The sequence below is a fragment of the Eutrigla gurnardus genome, assembly GCF_963514095.1.
Source record: "Eutrigla gurnardus genome assembly, chromosome: 5".
NCBI lineage: Eukaryota > Metazoa > Chordata > Actinopteri > Perciformes > Triglidae > Eutrigla > Eutrigla gurnardus.
The window spans coordinates 1,740,655-1,759,614 of NC_139919.1; the positions used below are offsets into that span (position 1 = coordinate 1,740,655).

General features: G+C 42.1%; 1 protein-coding gene across 1 annotated transcript; it reads right to left on the reverse strand.

Annotated features, from left to right (window-relative positions):
* Positions 1 to 5,342: 5,342 nt before the first annotated feature.
* On the reverse strand, positions 5,343 to 17,232 carry LOC311013943 (fibroblast growth factor 4-like; the record flags this gene model as incomplete). The annotated part of the gene is made up of 4 exons (XM_084010254.1): positions 5,343 to 5,519; positions 8,608 to 8,711; positions 16,803 to 17,011; positions 17,198 to 17,232. The coding sequence occupies 4 exons, from the start codon at positions 17,230 to 17,232 to the stop codon at positions 5,343 to 5,345; spliced, it is 525 nt and encodes a 174-aa protein (XP_083866380.1).
* Between the last annotated feature and the right edge of the window lie 1,728 nt (positions 17,233 to 18,960).

An 18,960-nucleotide genomic window follows, 5' to 3' on the forward strand; every position in this document is an offset into this window, starting at 1 on the left:
CAGAAGTTGCAGGTGCAGATGTTTATTAACAATCATTGAAATTGTAACCAAATGAACCTGCACCGTCCAACTAACTCTCTATCATTGGGAACTGGAACCCCCTCAAAGACCAATGTTGTCCCCACACCACTGGTTGAGAATCACAGGTTTACAAAAAACTACATCTCTGCTTTCAATAACTCAATGTTGAGGTCACTTGTCTTTACAGGAAGGACAATATAGGAGCACAACAAACTCTGTCTCCCCATGTATCCTTATAGGGAGGGATTACGTATTTCCGCTTTTACGTAGATCCCAGTGGAGAGTGTGCACTGTGATAGGTTTCTTTCTTTGACAAACACAGCTTGTGTCCAATAGTACTTAAAAAAAAAAAGAAAGAAAAAAAAAAGACCAGGGGCCTCATTTATAAAGCTTGCGTACGCACAAAACGGAGCAGGAAATGTGCGTACGCCACTTTCCACGCAAATGTTGTGATCTATAAAAACCAAACTTGACGGGACAGTGTGCGTACCCGTAAGCAAACTCTGAGGCATGCGTACCGGTACGCACATTCTGGAGACTGGAAGGGAATCAGCAGTAAACGTGAGAAGAACTATATATTTTTGATGACTCGCACACATTTAATTACACTCCATATCATAAGTTAGATTTGCGTTATCATGATGAACTCCAGCAGTGTTTTTGACGCTTTTAATGAGTGATAGTTTTTTTCATATTAACACCTTCTTTTAAAATCTGACTTGTATCTTAAATCAAAATCATTTTGAAATATTGAATCAGCGCTGTCACCGCAGGAGGAGGAGACAGCCCAAATGCATGTAATACAGTATACGATAAATACCTTCCATTAGATCATACAGTGGGAATAACTAAATATTCTCCTTATTTATATATATCATCAACACACATACATACAGCCATTAAGCCATCGTATAATTGTTACACTTATCCTCGTTTTTAAACCACCAGAGCGCAGAGGAAATGCGCTATAATGAGTGGCACGCTCGTGCGCGCTCAGTCGTGGAGCGTGGAGAGCGCAAATTTACCGAACCTACCACCCGGCAAAGGTGGTAGAGTCCCCAGCATGATGAGCCCGAGCCACGGCCCCGTGCCCGACTGGAGGGGTATCAACAGGGCGCAAGAATCTGTGAGGATGTCATGCGTTTGTAATATAAGGAAGACAACAATCAATGTTCATTGTAAACGTAGTATTTTATTAATCACAGTGCGCGTGTGCCGTAGCTCATCTGCAACGTTGTTGATGGCGGTGATTGTGTCTCGCTGAAGTTGCAGGACGGCATCGGTGAGCACCCAACCGCTTGATGTGCCAATGCGTCCGGGGTGCGCTGCTGCTTTGCGCCGGACCCGGATGCTGTGCCGAGGGCCCATCACCGTCACCCTCCTTACATCACCCTCCTCACCGTCACCCTCCTCTACGCCACACGCTGCAGACTCTGGAAGGACAAAAACTATTTAACGTTTTGTTTTATATATAATAAAAGTTTAAATTCTGTTCACCCTTATCCCTCTGGTCTCAGTCGCGTCTGTGTCTCCCTCCTGTTCGGACACAATCCCCGTCAAAGTCACATCAAAATCAAACTTCCTCAAATACTCTAGCAATACATTAAATCCATGTTAGGAGCGGAAAGATGTCATTTACCTTCAGATCACCGTCCGCTCCGTCCCACTGACGCCGTGGACAGCAGCAGCAATGTGTTGCCACTCGCACTGCGTCTTTTTCTTCGTGATCCCGCTGCTGTGGCCACTAAATTAAATTATTGTCCAGGCCTCCACCTCCCCAACAAGTGTCTCTTTCTCCGTTTCTGAAAAGTAACATTTCTTTGCTTTTTCCTGACCTGTCGCCGTGATTCACCACACGGAAACGATTGCATGCCGGCTCATTAATATAGTAAAATGTGGGCGTGTACAGGGCGGGACTCAGGTACGCACACTTGTAGGTGATCCTGTGATTTATAAAGGGAACATTGCGTACAGCTTGCATGCGCACAGTTTTATAAATCAGATTTTTTTTGGCGCACGCAAACTTTGGCTTTTGGGCATACATACACTTTTAGTAAGGATCCTACGCACAGTTTTATAAATGAGGGCCCAGACCTGAAAGTAACAAGTACTTTTCAACCTTTCTAGAAATTAACTTGAGTATTTGTCTTGAAAACGTATTCAAGTAAGAGTAATAAGTACCAAAGAAATCTAACACTCAAGTAAAGTACAAATCCTCTGGATATGTACTTAAGTGCAGTACTTAAGTAAATTTACTCCGTTACTGTCCACCACTGGTCCTAAGTTGAGGCTGCCTCGGCCCCTCTGCTGGGTCTCGACTTAAATCCACAGGGCCACCAGGATTCCTGCCACCCGCCATCCCAGTTATGGCGCTCCCAGTGTGAGTGGAGCAACATGTCTGAACATGAAGCAGGCAAGTCTGCTGTGGCTGCCATGAGCCATCTTTGGCTGAGACTCACCTGAAGTCTGTGGTGCAGGGCTAATTAACTGCTGTGAGAATATCTCATTAAGCACAAAAGTCAGTCACTCATTTTAAATGAACTAATGAGTCATTTTAATTCCTAAAATTAGCCGTGTTGGCTAAACAAAAATAGCTCACTAGCTAGGTTGAAGTTAGCAAACTACTAGAATACACGAAAATGTTTACAATGATGTAGGCTATATTTGATAGTTATGTTTATATTAGTGTGATATGATGTGAATTGCACTAACAACGTACAAACACTGATAACTGTCAGGTTATACTAAGACAAATGCACATGTTTTTTTTGTTTTTTTTATTAACCTTTATTTATACAGGTAAAATCTCATTGAGACCCAGGGTCTCATTTACAAGTCAGTGCAAGACACAAAAAGGAGTTGCTTCAACTTGCTTGAGCGAAGTTGTGAGCAGCAGAGTAGACCGTGGATGTATTGGTGCAGACTCTGAATTTGAATTTCAAAGGCTGTTGACAAACCAGTTGCATTACCGCCACCTACTGGACTGGAGTGTGGAGCAGGGATGTACTGAAATCTTTGTGTAAATCTAATGGAAACCAATCTCATAAATTTTAAGTAAATGAATCTTGGTTGAGCCACAGCTTGTCATATTTAAACTATATTCATATGTTTTAACTGATTACATTTCATTGGTTTCGCAATTAACAGATTTATGTTGATTTTAAGGAATCTGGATAAATAAATTCTTAAAATGTTATTATTTAAATAAAATCGAATAGATGCAAATACTTAAAAATAAACTATGCCATGATTCATTTTGCTGAGTGTACAGATATAACTTATACTGCATCATATCCTCTATGCAGGTTTAGACACCTTTGAACAACTCTTGGAAGCACATCATTTTAGACAAACAGCATTTTTTCAGTTATCTTCAATTGAGACATCATTTTGGCAAAAATATTAAAACCAATGAAGAGAAATTAATGAATATGATTAGGATATTTATCAATGCTTATTAAGGTCACACCAACAGAAAACTGATGTCTAGGATTTATTCATCTCCACAGTTGCAGAAGTGTTTTCCGCATTTTACATTAAATCAGGGTAGGAAAAAGACAATAACAAAAAGTCAACAGAAGACAATTGGTTAAACATGCAAGACAAGTTACGTGACCTCAAGCTCAAATCTGTGGAGGGAATTCACCTGGAAAAAAATATATATTTTTTTAATAACTCCTACAATTAGGGTTAGGTTAAAGATGGGGTATGTAATCCTGTTCAGAAGCACTTTTTGTTATACTGGGACGCCGTGGGACTGAAAAAACAAACTGCACCCCTCGCACCGAAGGATTGGTCGGAGTAAAAAAACAATCAGATGCCTTCACGTCTAGTTCTGCACCCGCCCTCCCCGCCTAAGCGCGAGTGCACAGCCTTCACGTCTCGCTGATGCCGGAAGAATCAGCTTGGACGGACTCACTGACGGGGGGGGGGGGGGGGGGGACTTAGAGGAGGCAGGAGGAGGTGCTATTTTCAAATCTTGCTAGCTCTCTTGCTAGCTTTCCAACATTACATACCCCAGCTTTAATTAAGAAAACACAGAGGATTTACTGGATACAAGGTCGATGCTGGAGAATGTGTGGTAATATATGCTCTATAAATACTACTAGCAGCAATCAAAAAAAGTAATAACCAGAACATGTAAAGAGTATCCTACAATCCCTGACTGGATAGAAATGTATTGTATGGCACCATTAGCTTTAATCTCAGACAAGCTACCAAAACATTTGAAAATTATTGGATAAAATGTAAATTCTATTTGAACCTGAAGTGATTCTATTACAGATCCATTTGGTTTAAAATGATCATGCATATGTAAATGTATATATACATGCAAGTGCAAACGAGCTTTTTAAAAACCCCACAGTGACCCAGCCACATTTCAATTTAATTTCATATATTAGGCATTCCTTTTCACCTATGATGACCTTGTTTGTCTTATTATGTTTCAACCAGAATGTGAACTGTCACACTTGTCACATTAGCATATTGTTCTCTCTACTGGCTTTTTGTACAATGATGAATTATTACATGAGCTACTTCATTGTTATCCATTTTTATCACAAAATATGTATTTGTTTTTCTATTCCTTACTCTTAAAAACTCAAAATATAACCAAAAATAAAAAGGTTTATAATCTGAGAAGTAGGGGGGGGAAAGACCAGAAAAAGATACAATATATGTATAGTTCAAAGAAATATCAACCTTTTATTGTCTGTTCACACCACATCAAATCCATCAAAACTGGAAGGAAGTGTTTAAGTAGTAAAGCCCAACTCTTTCTAGATTCGATTGGCTGCCTGGGCCAAGCGATGCAACTCTACACCTGAGAAGCAGCAGGCATGGCTGGACATGTCTGTGTGTGATCGGCCCCTACAAAATACATCTGGTTGCAATTACACATATAAAACAGAATAACATTTATGTAGTCCGTGTAGACAACTGTATCGATACAAAATAAATATATTCAGCCAGACAAGCGTGAGATGACACTCCATGTGCTGCCCATGAACATTTGCAAAGAGTATTACTGACAGCAGTGTTTCTATTAATGCTGCTTCGTATTTTAACTAAGTCAATTCATTGAGTCATTCATAGCCATGTTGGTGCCGAGTACTATTCTTTGGTTGGGGCATAATAACAGTTCATGCAAACATTGCTTACAGCACTGCTTAGATTGTAATCAAAAAACATTTCAAATTAAGTTTTCCACTTTGATATGTTGTGTTAGTTATAGAAGGAGAACATAGTCCAACAGTAATATATGAGCAGTCAGTGGGCTTGTCTTTGTTCAGTACTGCTGGGAGTTTGGATCTTAGGATTCATATCCTTGGAAGGAAGTGTGTCATGGTCATGGTGGGTGTGACCCGGTTGCCTCTCTTGGATTTGCCGGTCTTGCTGAGGCCAATGTACATGCCGGGATAGGCAGCGGATTCATAGGCATTATAGTTGTTGGCCAGGAGATTCTCCTTGAACTTGCATTCATCATTGTAGTGGCCCTGAGGAGAGGAAGAGAGGGGGACAATAGAAAACCGTCATTTATCAAGTCAATACAAATCTTGGTTTTAGTTCTAGAATGTGAGAATTTCATGTTTTTCTGTAGTTGTTTTTTGAGACTGTTAGTAAGACAACATTATAGTCACATTACTTTTTTTTACACCGTTTCCTCATCAAAGACCAGAAGAGGATTTCACACTACAGGTCCATGTCAGTTAAAGGTTCTCTATGATATTCAGAGCATTAATGTAGCAGCAAAGAACTATTGTCTATGTAAATATATAGTGTAGTAACCTGAGCAGAGAGAGAAGTCTTGAAATACTACAAAGATGCCACTGTAATGATTAAATGTTTAGAATATATGAACACAGCCCTGCTCACATTCATTTTACAACCAACAAAGGTCTAACACAAGGACTACTTCACCGGTGGAAACATGAATGTGAATTGAAAGTGGGTCATATATGTAGTCGAAATGTAAAATAAATTTATAATTTGGTGCCTTCTTGACCGAGAAAAGACAGGCAGTGACTCTTGGCGCTTGTGGATGGAAGACAACAACTCCCACAATGCACAGCTCTGCAGACCGACCGGCAGCGGCCAGCGGATTATGAAATTAAGTGAGGTCCCACCACTGGTCTGTAGCCTCAGTGGGTCCCACCACTGGCCTGTAACAGGTCTGTAGTCTCAGTGGGTCCCACCACTAATCTGTAATAGGTCTGTAGTCTCAGTGGGTCCCACCACTGGTCTGTAACAGGTCTGTAGTCAGTGGGTTCTGCCTTCTATAGGCGGGTTGAAAACATGAGGATAAGTGTTGTAGTCTCACCCTCTCTAACCAAAGAGCCTCCGATGATGCAACATGAGGATATTTGCGTCATCGGAGGCTCTTTTTCAGAATCAAAATTTCAGAATCTCCGTCTCTCGGGAAATGAGGGAATGATGACTACCATTCAAACATACTACCGGGTTTCTAACCATACAAAGCTTAATGCAAATGGATATTCGTTTAAGTTAACATCCAATATAATTTATAAATTCAGAAATAAAAATGATGAGCAATGATGTGTGTTTGTATACTGTACCATACATCAGTTTGACTGTGCACCAAACCGATGCAAATGTATCCACCTCGCACTGCTACACATTACATTTAATTAACTCTAATATGATGAAGCCTCTGGATATTCTTGGACTGTCGTGGTTGACACGCCTCTTCATTGTGTGTGTGCTCCAATTATCAGGGTATAACACTGCTCAGCCTCCCCGGGAAACTTTATTCCAGGGTGCTGGAAAGGAGGTTCCCACCAGTTGTTGAACCCCAGATAAAGGAGGAGCAATGCAGTTTCCATCCTGGCCTTGGAACTATGGACTAGCACTTTACCCTTGCAGGTCTGCTGGAGGGAGTTTGCCTATCTAGTCTCTATTTGTTTTGTAGACTTGGAGAAGACTGTGTCCTTCAGGTAGTCCTGTATGGGGTACTGCTAGAATATGGGGTACTGGGGTCATTGCTATGAGCCATCCGGTCCTTGTATAACCAAAGTGAGAACTGTGCCCATAAACTCGGCACAAAGTCAAATAGGTTCCCAGTGGGTGGGATTTCAGGATTTCAAGGTGCAGCCTAGTGGAAGGAGGGTTTCCAGTTTTGGGACCTCAGAACTGCATTTTGCAGATGAATGTGGTTCTGTTGGCTACTTCAGAACGTGACCTTCAGCATCCACTCGGTTTGCAGGTGAGTGTGAATCAGTCGGAATGAGAGTCAGTACCTTCAAGTCTGAGGCCAGAAAACTGTGGACTCCACCCTCCTATCTTGGGATCTTGTTAACCAGTGAGGGTAATATGAATCGTGAGATGGACAGGCAGTGCAGCGTCAGCAGTGATAAGGACATTGTACCGAACTGTTGTGGTGAAGAGGGAACTGAATCGGAAGACAAAGCTCTCTATTTTCCAGTCCATCTACATTAAGACCCTCACCTATGGTCACAAGCTTTGGACATTGAAAGATTGCGGGCACAAGCGGCTCAAATGAGCTTTGTTCAGAGGGTGACTGGGCTCAGCCTTAGACATCGAGTCAGGACCTCATACATCTGGATGGAACGAGGGAGGAGAGTTGCTGCTCCTTTACTTCAAAACAGGCCAAGTTGAGGTGGACCCAGCCCCAGATAGGTGGAAGAAAATGGATGGATGGACAGATGGGTAGGCACATCATTAATTAGTGTTAGCACCTCTATGCTACGCTAGCAACTGAAGGTAACAGTGAATAAAGAACTACGTGGCTTTTTACAGATGGTTTACACTTTCATTATCCTGTGCTTGTATATACCGTAAATCCTCTAAAATAGGACTGGGCCTTTATTTACTCAAGCGCATCGTGGCCCAGGCCTTTATTGGAAGGAGGCCAGAATTAGAAACAGGCCTCGATTTCTATTTGAGCAAAACGGACTACCAGTAGAATGAATAAGGAAGAGTTTTTGTGTGTTTTTGAACCTATAAAATACTGGGTTAATTAATCGAGAAAGTCTCCTCTTTGGCTCTGCAGCTGCCATATTACCGTAAACAACGTTTACCGCTTGCAAGTATTGCACGCTTGGTGGGCTGCCACTAGGAGGATGATTGACAGGCGCTCTCCTCCCTACAATCCCACGCACACTTCATGGCTGCACCTGATTGGACTAACGCTTTCACTGGTGGCCTGTCTACTCCCGGATTTCAAACCGACCAACATGGCAGCTCGTTTGGAAACTTTCTCTTGTTTTACGAAAATAGGTCACTGAAATGTGTTTCTGAAAACTTTTTTTGCGTCTTTCGAAACTCGCCACAACGCTAAGGCATTGCATGGCTTCTTATATACCGCAAATCCTCGTTTTAGTTGTATGTCTGTTTCTGTTTGAGAGTATCAAAAAGCCAGGGTCAAATTCCTTGTATATGTTCACACTTACTTGGCCAACAGAAAATCGTGACCTTCACACATTTCAGCATGTAGGTGATACTATTTGTCCAGTATCAGTAAACTGGTCGTGATGGAAACAGCTGTTCAAAAACACAATTTCAATTCATTACACATCTCGCCATCAAACCCTGTTCTGTTCTTACCGAGCCGTAGAGTTTCCCTTTGTCACTCATGGCGATGAAGAGGCCGCTTCTCACTCCACACAGAGTCACCACTCCTATCTCTACTGGGGACATTTCTAGAAGGCCTGGAATGAAACATTGAAATGATCAGCAGACATTTTAGAAGCATTTCTGAGATCCACCACTTTCTCTGAATAAACCCCTCCTTCAAATGTGTTTTTTCATTATAAATATAAGTCCCAAATTTGCGACCTTATAAAGTTGCAGATTTGCTACTTTATTATGATGCTAACAACCGGCATCTATGCTAGCTAACTTCCCATGAATGTCGCATTTATTGTTCTAATTAATACATCACAATGTGTGACAACGCCTCGTTAAGGTCCTTAGGGTCATGGCTGTTGATGGTTATAGTTTCTTTTTATATGGGTGTTTATTTATTTATTGATTGGCTGGTTGGGCTAAGATGCTAGCGGTACCTTTCACTTGTTGTCATAGCAACGGCGAACATCGTGTTTACTTCCTCTATGACTGCTATAATAAAGTCGCAAATCTGTGACTTTGTAAATTAGCAAATTTTATTTTTTTTATTATATATATATACACGTCATACCAGCTCAGACGTCGCCTGGGTCAACAAGGTCTGCGTCAGTTGCTAGGGGACCAGGGCAAACTGATGAGAAATGGGTTACTGGAACGAAAAACAGATGGGCTACTGGAACGAAACACAGATGGACGAGGGCAGAAAATACGGAGTTGTTGGAATGCTACTACAAAAGCAATCCCAGATAGAGGGGTTACATGCAGCGAATGTGGGACCATTGGATACTTCGAAACCCACAATCAGGGCTAACAAAGAAACAGCTGTTAGCCCACTGTTCCTACATCCGTAACCGAAATCTACTATCACGACTTGAGATTAATGAAATACAACAACGATGCTGCGGCATCGGGGAGCCAGGACGACAGGTCAGTGGGGGGATGTCATCATCATCCCCCCAACCAGCGATTGGGTACCAAGCCCCAACAGATACGAACAGCCTCAACACAAGAGCTGCTGACCTGAGAAGGAAGATCGTGACCCAACTAGAAACCTGGAGCCCCCGACGAATACCGAAGCTTAGTTGCCAAGTACCTTCAGAAGATCTACTAGTGGATGTGAACGCTGCTCTGAAGACAATCCCCACAGGAACCATCACTGAGACCACCAAGCTGATACACAGTACAGCAACAGTAATCATGGAGATGCTTGGGTACAAGGTGGGCTCGGGACATAAACAGTGCCCACCATGGAAGAGACGGTTAGAGGCCAAGATAAAGGCAACACGGAGAGAAGTTAGCCAGCTTGCTGAACTGCAGAAAGGGAACATGGTGAATAAAGGGGCACCCAGGAAGTACAACTCACTCTCCATACCAGAGGCACTCGAAACTGCCAAACAACGACTAACAGCTCTGGCCACCCGGTTGAAGAGATACACCAAGGAGGGAGAGGCCAGGAGAATAAACAAGCTGTTCTCCACTGAACCAGCCAAGGTGTACTCTCAGTGGCAGGGAAACAACAACCAGTCAGACCCACCAAGAGCTGAGATGGAAAAATACTGGAAAGACATATGGGAAAAAGAGGCATCACACAACACCGATGCCCAATGGTTTGTGGACCTAAGGGCTGACAACAGCAACCTCCCAGAACAAGAACCAGTAACCATCTCAATGGCAGACATCCAAGAAAGAGTGTCAAAGATGAAGAGCTGGACAGCACCAGGCCCTGAAATGATCCATACGTACTGGCTGAAGAAGCTAACTGCACTCCATTAACGCCTAGCAGCACAGATGAACCAGCTGCTGAGGGATGGTACCCATCCAGAGTGGCTAACCCAGAGCAGGACAGTCCTAATCCTGAAAGACCCCCAGAAGGGACCCATCCAACTACCGGACAATTACCTGTCTCTGCACAACATGGAAGGCCCTGTTCAGCATCATTGCGGCAAAGATGAGTAAGCATATGACTCAATACATGAGCGAGGCACGGAAAGGAATTGGCAGTAACACCAGAGGAGCCAAGCACCAGCTACTGGTTGATAGAACAGTCGCCCGAGACTGTAAGAAGAGACGAACCAACCTGTGCACTGCCTGGATTGACTACAAGAAAGCCTACGACTCAATGCCCTACACATGGATACTGGAATGTCTGGAACTGTATAAGATCAACAGAAACCTAAGGGCCTTCATCCAGAACTCAATGGAAATGTGGAAGACAACCCTAGAGGCCAATTCAAAGCCGATTGCCCAAGTCAACATCAAGTGCGGCATATACCAGGGAGATGCATCACCACTGCTGTTCTGCATAGGCCTGAACCCCCTCAGTCAGATCATAACGAAGAGTGGCTACGGGTACCGATTCCGTAGTGGGGCAACAATTAGCCACCTGCTCTACATGGATGACATCAAGCTGTACGCCAGGAGCGAGCGAGAAATAGACTCACTGATCCACACCACCAGGATCTACAGCGATGACATAGGGATGTCATTCGGATTGGACAATATGTGGCCGGATGGTCTCAAAGAGAGGCAAGATGATCAGGACTGAGGGGGATCGACCTACCAGAGGGCAACATAGGTGATATCCAAGACAGCTACAAGTACCTTGGCATCCCACAGGCTAATGGAAACTATGAAGAGGCCACAAGGAAATCAACCTCAGCCATATACCTCCAGAGAGTAAGGCAGGTCCTGAAAAGTCAGCTGAATGGTAAGAACAAGGTCTGAGCTATCAACATGTACGCACTACCAGTCATCAGATACCCCGCTGGTATCATAAGCTGGCCAAAGGAAGAGATAGAGGCCACAGATATCAGGACTAGAAAGCTCCTCACCATGCACGGAGGGTTCCACCCCAAGTCCAGCACCCTGAGGCTATACACTAAGTGGAAAGAGGGAGGCCGAGGGCTAGTGAGCGTCAAGGCCACGGTCTAGGATGAAACATTGAAAATTCGAGATTACATCGAAAAAATGGCCCCGAAGGATGAACTGCTAAGTGAATGTCTCAGGCAGCAGAACCCTGATGAGAGTGCAGAGGAGGAGGAGCAGACAACCTGGAGGGACAAGCCCCTACATGGCATGTACCACCGTCACATAGAGGAAGTGGCTGATATCAAGAAATCCTACCAGTGGCTGGAAAATGCAGGACTGACAGACAGCACAGAGGCACTAATCATGGCAGCACAAGAACAGGCCATAAGCACAAGAGCCATAGAGGCCAGGATCTACCAGAGCAGATCAGACCCAAGATGTGGACTGTGCAAAGAAGCCCCTGAGACAGTCCAGCACATAGTAGCAGGGTGTAAGATGCTAGCTGAATCAGCATACATGGAGAGGCACAACCAAGTGACTGGTATAGTACACAGAAACATCTGCAACCAGTATAGAATAGAAGTACCCAAATCCCAATGGGCCATACCACAGAAGGTGACTGAGAACAACAGGGCCAAGGTTCTGTGGGACTTCAGCTTCCAGACTGACAGCTCCTGGCTAACCAACCGGACATAGTGGTGGTGGACAAAGAGCAGAAGACAGTGGTGGTGATAGATGTGGCGATCCCAGCTGACACCAACATCAGGAAGAAGGAACACGAGAAAATTGAGAAGTACCAAGGGTTGAAAGAGCAGCTGGAACAGATGTGGAAGGTCAAGGCTAGCGTGGTCCCTGTGGTAGTGGGGTCACTCGGGGTGATTCGCCGCCTCGGGAACGGTCGCGAACAGTCGCGAAAATCTTCTAAACTGAATGTTGTTCATCTAAAATAAAGACAGATTCAGCAACTGCATAGCTTATTTCTCGCTTAAAATGTTTTCAGAAACACCTTTCGGTGAACTATTTTCATAAAATAAGAGAAAGTTTCCAAACGAGCCACCATGTTGGTCTGCGTGAACTCCGGAGCAGACAGGACAGCTGTGAAAGCGATCGTCCAATCAGGTGCAGCCATGAACTGTACGCGTGATTGTTTGAAGGAGAGCGCCTGTCAATCAGGGCTCAAAAGATTACACGGGCAATTGCAACATGCATGGCTCTGGACATGCGCCCCTTTTCGGTGGTGGAAAATGATGGGTTCAAGTTTTTTTTCTCATGTTATTGAGACCTTACTTGAGACCATCTGTCCAGTTTATAAAGATTTTAAAATGTTCTATTTTTATAGTATTTTATTTGTATGTTATATTTTATATTTATAACCATACTTGAGACGATAATATTGTTCTTCTTCTATTGTTCCAAGTTATTGAAATGTTACATAAATAAAATGTTTAATTGAAAAAAAAAATCTCTCTTCTTATCACACCCCCCCACTAACAAAAAAATCGAGGTTTGTATCGAACCGTGGGTCAAAAATCGTGATACAAACCGAATCGTGAGTGTGGTGTATTGTTACAGCCCTAATATATATAGGGCGTGCACACGTTTGTAGTCAACACAAGCATAGCTGAGCGAGCAAGTGGCCACAGCGGATTTTGCAGAGAGATTTTGCAGAGGTCCAGTTCCGCTCCGGTCCCACTCACACCACGAGTCTGAAGCCCAAGCCCGACCGAGAATCCCGCTGTGTCCTACACAGTCATCAACAGTATGTTCAGTCATAATACGGCTCAATTGCAGGGTTGAACACTGAGCGATAATGAGAGAGACTGCCTATAGTATATATATATACAGTATATATATATATATGAAGATTTCATACAGAATATGTTTGATTGCTTTCAAGTAGTAAGATGTAAGATTTTATTTTAAAAAAATCCAATGTAACATTAACTTGATATTGGTATTACAATTATTTTAATACATAATTCATGTTTTGTTATGAATTAGGATGTTATGGTATTAATCTGAAAGGTAAAACCATCTCATTTTACTCGATGGCCTTTGTGCCCCGTCATTTGGCCTTGGTGCCCCTAAAAAAAAAGGAAGTGAAGGCCAAATGGCCTTGCCCCTAAAATGACGAAATTCCAACCCTGACCCAGCCATATCAAAATTCAAAAATTGTGTTTTTGATGCACCCTAATATATATATGAACAAGTCTCATGCTATGCTATACAATGCTATACTTAATGTATCAAATTCAACGTAGCTTGTTTCCGCTAACACAGGATATTTGCAGTTGCTATGACAAGTGGAAACTACTACTACTAGGATCTTAACCCAACTGTCCGATCAATAGACACCCATAAGATGACAATTTGGCCCATATAGATAAAATCAACAATAGCCATTAACAGGCTATTGGACCTTAACGAGGCGTTTCATATGTTGTGATAAAATATTTGGAAAATAAATGTGAAGATCCTTGGGGAGTTACGCTAGCATAAATATTGATCGTACAAAACACTAACATTAATAATTCAACAAAGCACAATACTTTAAACAGAGCAATATAGACAGACTAATACACACAGGCATCATACACGGCAATTTTTTTTTTCGTGTAAATATATGATCTCATAAATTGGAGTTTATTGATCAGTAATGAAAAAAGATATTAACAAGCGTGTGAAAAGCTTCATCCAATTCAATATAATTTATAGTGTCATATCACAACAGAAGTCATCTCAGGAGACTTAACACTTCGAGCAGGACTAGAATACGCTCATGATTTTAAGAGTCAATCCAATTTCAAAGTCCCAACATCACCCAGGGGCAAGTGTTACAGTGACAGTGGTGAGAAAAAACTGCCTTAATAGGCTTTTAGGCAGAAATCTGGTGCAGCCCAGGCCCTTGGATTCCAACTGTATTTGGTGTTGGTAGTAATAGGTGTCCAATGATGATTCACAGAACATTTGTTAGCACTGCATATTAAACTGTCCAGAATGTTTTTTTAATGAACACATTGAGCTGTTTCAAAACTAAATCTGATTCACACTGTGAGGGGCATGTCCTTTCCATAATCATGTTTTTGGGCCTAAATTATGTTTTATGTTTTTTAGCTCATTCCAGCTGTGGCAGAAAACAAATATTATCAAACTGACACAAATGTGGGAAGAACATCTCCAGTCATTTTATACACCTGTTTAACAATATATGCAAATATACAAAATCAATTCCTTCCTTTGTATTTTTTATATCAAAATCTCATCGTCTTTTCTTCCTGTAAAACGAAATATGACGCTTATGTAAGGTAGCACCAAACCATTTCAATCAATAATATCATGACATGCGTCTATAGAAATGTGTAGTGACTGTGGAGGTGTGTGTGGAGCCACAGTCGTCTGTAGCTCTGTACCATGCTACACTCTAAGCCCGCCCATTTTTTACTGGTCCAATCAAATGTGAAGGATCTGGTTCTTGTACACTACTTAAATCTCTGTTTGACTGGCAATACTCACACTACTACTACATTCTGTTCGACTGGGAATACTCACAGTACTACTACATTCCAGTGGCGTGCACAGACATTTTGGGGGGCAGGTGCTCAGTGAAAAATAAGGGCACTTTATGCGGCATGTAGAACTGACGGCTGACTTATTATAGCAGTGTGAGATTTAAAAAATAAATAAACATTACAGGCACATGTTGAATATAATTGCATATTTATTTCTGTGAATATCTTAATAAAATTACTTTTACCTTTGAAGTGGTACAGTTTCACACTATAGCACTGATCAGTCAATCACTACTGTTTTATTTCCCAGAGAGCTGCTCCCCTGGGCTGCCTGCTGTAGCTCCCTTTCTTTTTTCCTTCTTATCCTCTCCTTTCTAGGCATTATGCTGCAATTGGTAAATAAAAAGACAACAATATGAATAAGACTGTTTGGTTATTTTTCAACAAGGCACAGGGCTACTTTTTCTGCAGGCAATTGGGAATTGCCTGTTTGTCGTTTAGCATATAAATTACTGCAAGTGTTAATTATGTAGCCTAATGTAAACCTACACAATAGCCTACTAAATATTCATCTTAAGTAAGTATACAGATAGATTCACATGCTGTAGGATACCAATGACTAACTCTACCGGTGATCATCATCACGTCATATCTATTATTGATTTTGGGTAGTGTCTTGCTTGTTAAGCAGGTGAGCAGTCGCTAATTTATTCCCAGCTGTGTGGCGTTGAGACAGGCTATTTCACAACAGAGACAAATAAATGCAAGTTACAGCTTGGCTTAGGGGGGCAAAAGCGGGCAAACAACACACTCGACTTGTTTCATTTATGTGTAACCTGGCTGGTGGCAGGGGAGGAGATGTGTTTGGGCTGCAGCTGTGTGTCTGCTGCTACAACGCGCCTCCGTTTGTGTCCGCTCTGCGTGTTCACGTTGACAGAGGTGTGTGCAGGTGGGGTGGGGGGTGGAGGGAATATTAATTGGGGCATTATTATCACACGCTTTTAATCGAAGAGCACTTATAGATGATCATGTCAGCATGGGCCAAAAAAAAAACTTTCAAAGGGCACATGCTTGGTCCAGAGGGCTGATACTCCCACTACTACTACATTCTGTTTCACTGGGAATACTCACACTACTACTACATTCTGTTTCACTGGGAATACTCACACTACTACTACATTCTGTTTCACTGGGAATACTCACACTACTACTACATTCTGTTTCACTGGGAATACTCACACTACTACTACGTTCTGTTTCACTGGGGAATACTCACACTACTACTACATTCTGTTTCACTGGGAATACTCACACTACTACTACATTCTGTTTCACTGGGAATACTCCCACTACTACTACGTTCTGTTTCATTGGGGAATACTCACACTACTACTACATTCTGTTTGACTGGGGAATACTCACACTACTACTACGTTCTGTTTCACTGGGGAATACTCACACTACTACTACATTCTGTTTGACTGGGGAATACTCCCACTACTACTACATTCTGTTTCACTGGGAATACTCACACTACTACTACATTCTGTTTCACTGGGAATACTCACACTACTACTACATTCTGTTTCACTGGGACTTCAAAGGTGTTCAGTGCTTATAAGAGTCCACGTTGTACCCATATTAGTTATTTGCATGAAATATTTATATATTATTGTATTTTATTGTTAAAAAACACAATGAGAATTAATTCACTGCTAATGAAAAACTAGTGATAAATTATTATTTTAACAATCCATACAGGTATCGCTTACTACAGTCAAAGTCCTAGTTCATCAAACTAGACACATATTTGCCTGCTTTGCATGTATTTCAACAAGGAAATGTTAAATTACTTACTGTATCTGTTTTCATTATGCACGCCTGTGACCTTCCCATTTGGTAAGACCTGAATGTGGAAGCCAATGCCCACATTGCAGTAGAGCCTCCTTAGCCTCTTTATCCCCTGCAGATATTCTCCATCTCTAGCCGTCACCTCCCTCTTGTTCCAGGAGCAGCCGCCAGCTCGCACCAACGGCCTGGCACTCCGAAAGCTCTGTCTCTTACTGCTGATGACAAGGACAGGAGCAAAGAAGCTGCACAGGAGGATCCCATACAGGAGCAGAGGGAGCTTGGACCTTGACGAAGACATCCTCTGCTCACAACTTGTATGTATTTCTAGGACCAATTCAGTTTTCACTTTGAACAAAATGTATCATGAAATGAACTGTTTAAAGCCCAGAGACAGGTCTCACTCTGCATATTTAGACACCTCTAAAAGCTGAACCATGGGGGGTGTGCTTGAAAGTTGTCTGTTTCCTCCTCAGGTAGATCCGGCAGACAGACAGCAGACTTATATGTGGCCCATATTACATCACACACCACCTGCTGTCTTGTTTGTTGTGAGTCACAGATGCTGTAGAAGCACACAAACTGAGAAATACAGAAAACACATAGTGACAGAAAACAAAGAGGAGCACGCAAGGACACATGGATAGATACTCGCACTGTCAGAACATTTAAATAATTAAGTTACAACGTTGCTCGGTCCATGCGTAAATGTGCATCACTCCCCTCTCAAACTGTATAGATGAAGCAATAATACACAAGCAATTTATCACTGACTCAATCACAGTAGAATGATGAATATAAATATTTGAATAATCTACATGCGTTCATACTATAGCATATGATAGTGTTATTTAAAGAGTAGGTCCTTATGGGACTTGTTTCAGAAAAATTATCTACGATCATTAACAGCAAGAGACAAATCATTTTTTAAATCCTGTTTGCATTGTACCATTAATTACAAATATGATGTTTGTCAATGTTGTCTTAGTTTGTCGTAGTATAATTTACTTTTGTAATCTGTTGTCTCACACAAAGTACGTCACCAACATGGACGTTAGCTTGACTTGAAGCTAGCTTGTCTGTGTTCCATCCAGCTACTGTTTTAGTCAAATAGTTTGAATAGTCAAAAAATAAGGTCCTAAATCCTATTCCTAACTCCTATTCCTTGACCTCTGCGGTAAACGTCACGGGGTTAAGGAAAGGCGATAGGAGAACTCAAAAGGATTTAGGAAAAGACGGCCGCGGTGCTCAGAGAATCCGACCAGATTTTCACTAAACTACGTCATTATAACGTGGCCGCTGATGAGTGACAGCTGATGATCGGCACCGGCGATTGACGTGCGTCTGCGCTGGAGAAACTACAATAACGGACTAAAAAAAGCGCATCGTCCACTTCTCCACATGTTGGTTTTATAAACAGCTGGTTCACTGACCGGCTTCAGGTCCAGCAGCTCCTCCTTCCTGTTTGACCGTTTGCTGTATTTACATTTCATTTGTGGTTTTAGTTTCGTTTTTGTCAAACATTTGTAACATGATTGAAATAAATAAAAATACCATTCAATCATTATCACTATCCACACACATTTATCAACACAATTCCAATTACTATATGTCTGCATGAAAGTAATTGTTAAATATGTAAATGCACGTATCGTTTGTTTTCATGAATGGCCAAAGTGTGCAGCACTTTAAATGTTGCTCTCACAAAGAATTGTGGGTCGGCGTAATCTCCTTTCCTTTCGCATAGGAAGGTCCGTTGCATCCTATGCTAAAGGAGATCTGAAAGGAAGCATTGGAGCTCCTTTCCTTTGCATTTAGAGAATCCGAATGGCTCTTATCATGGCGGCCACTTGTTTACTTCCGGGTCACTTCTTCAGTTAGGAACCTTCCTAAGCCAAAAAGACTATTCGACTGCACCCCTGGACTGTGTCCCAAATCATTCCCTACTCCCTCCTCCCTACATAGGGGAGTTCTATGTAGAGCACTATATAGTGGACTCAAAGGCAAAAATAAAAAACACTTTCGGACACTACTCGGGAGATTTCTTTCGGCGCGGTTGATGACGTCATTCCTGAAGCATAATTAATACGTGTCGGATTCCGCCGACGGCTCTTAAGTCTCACACGCAGAGAAATTACCAGGATAATACATTTTTTATTTTTTATAT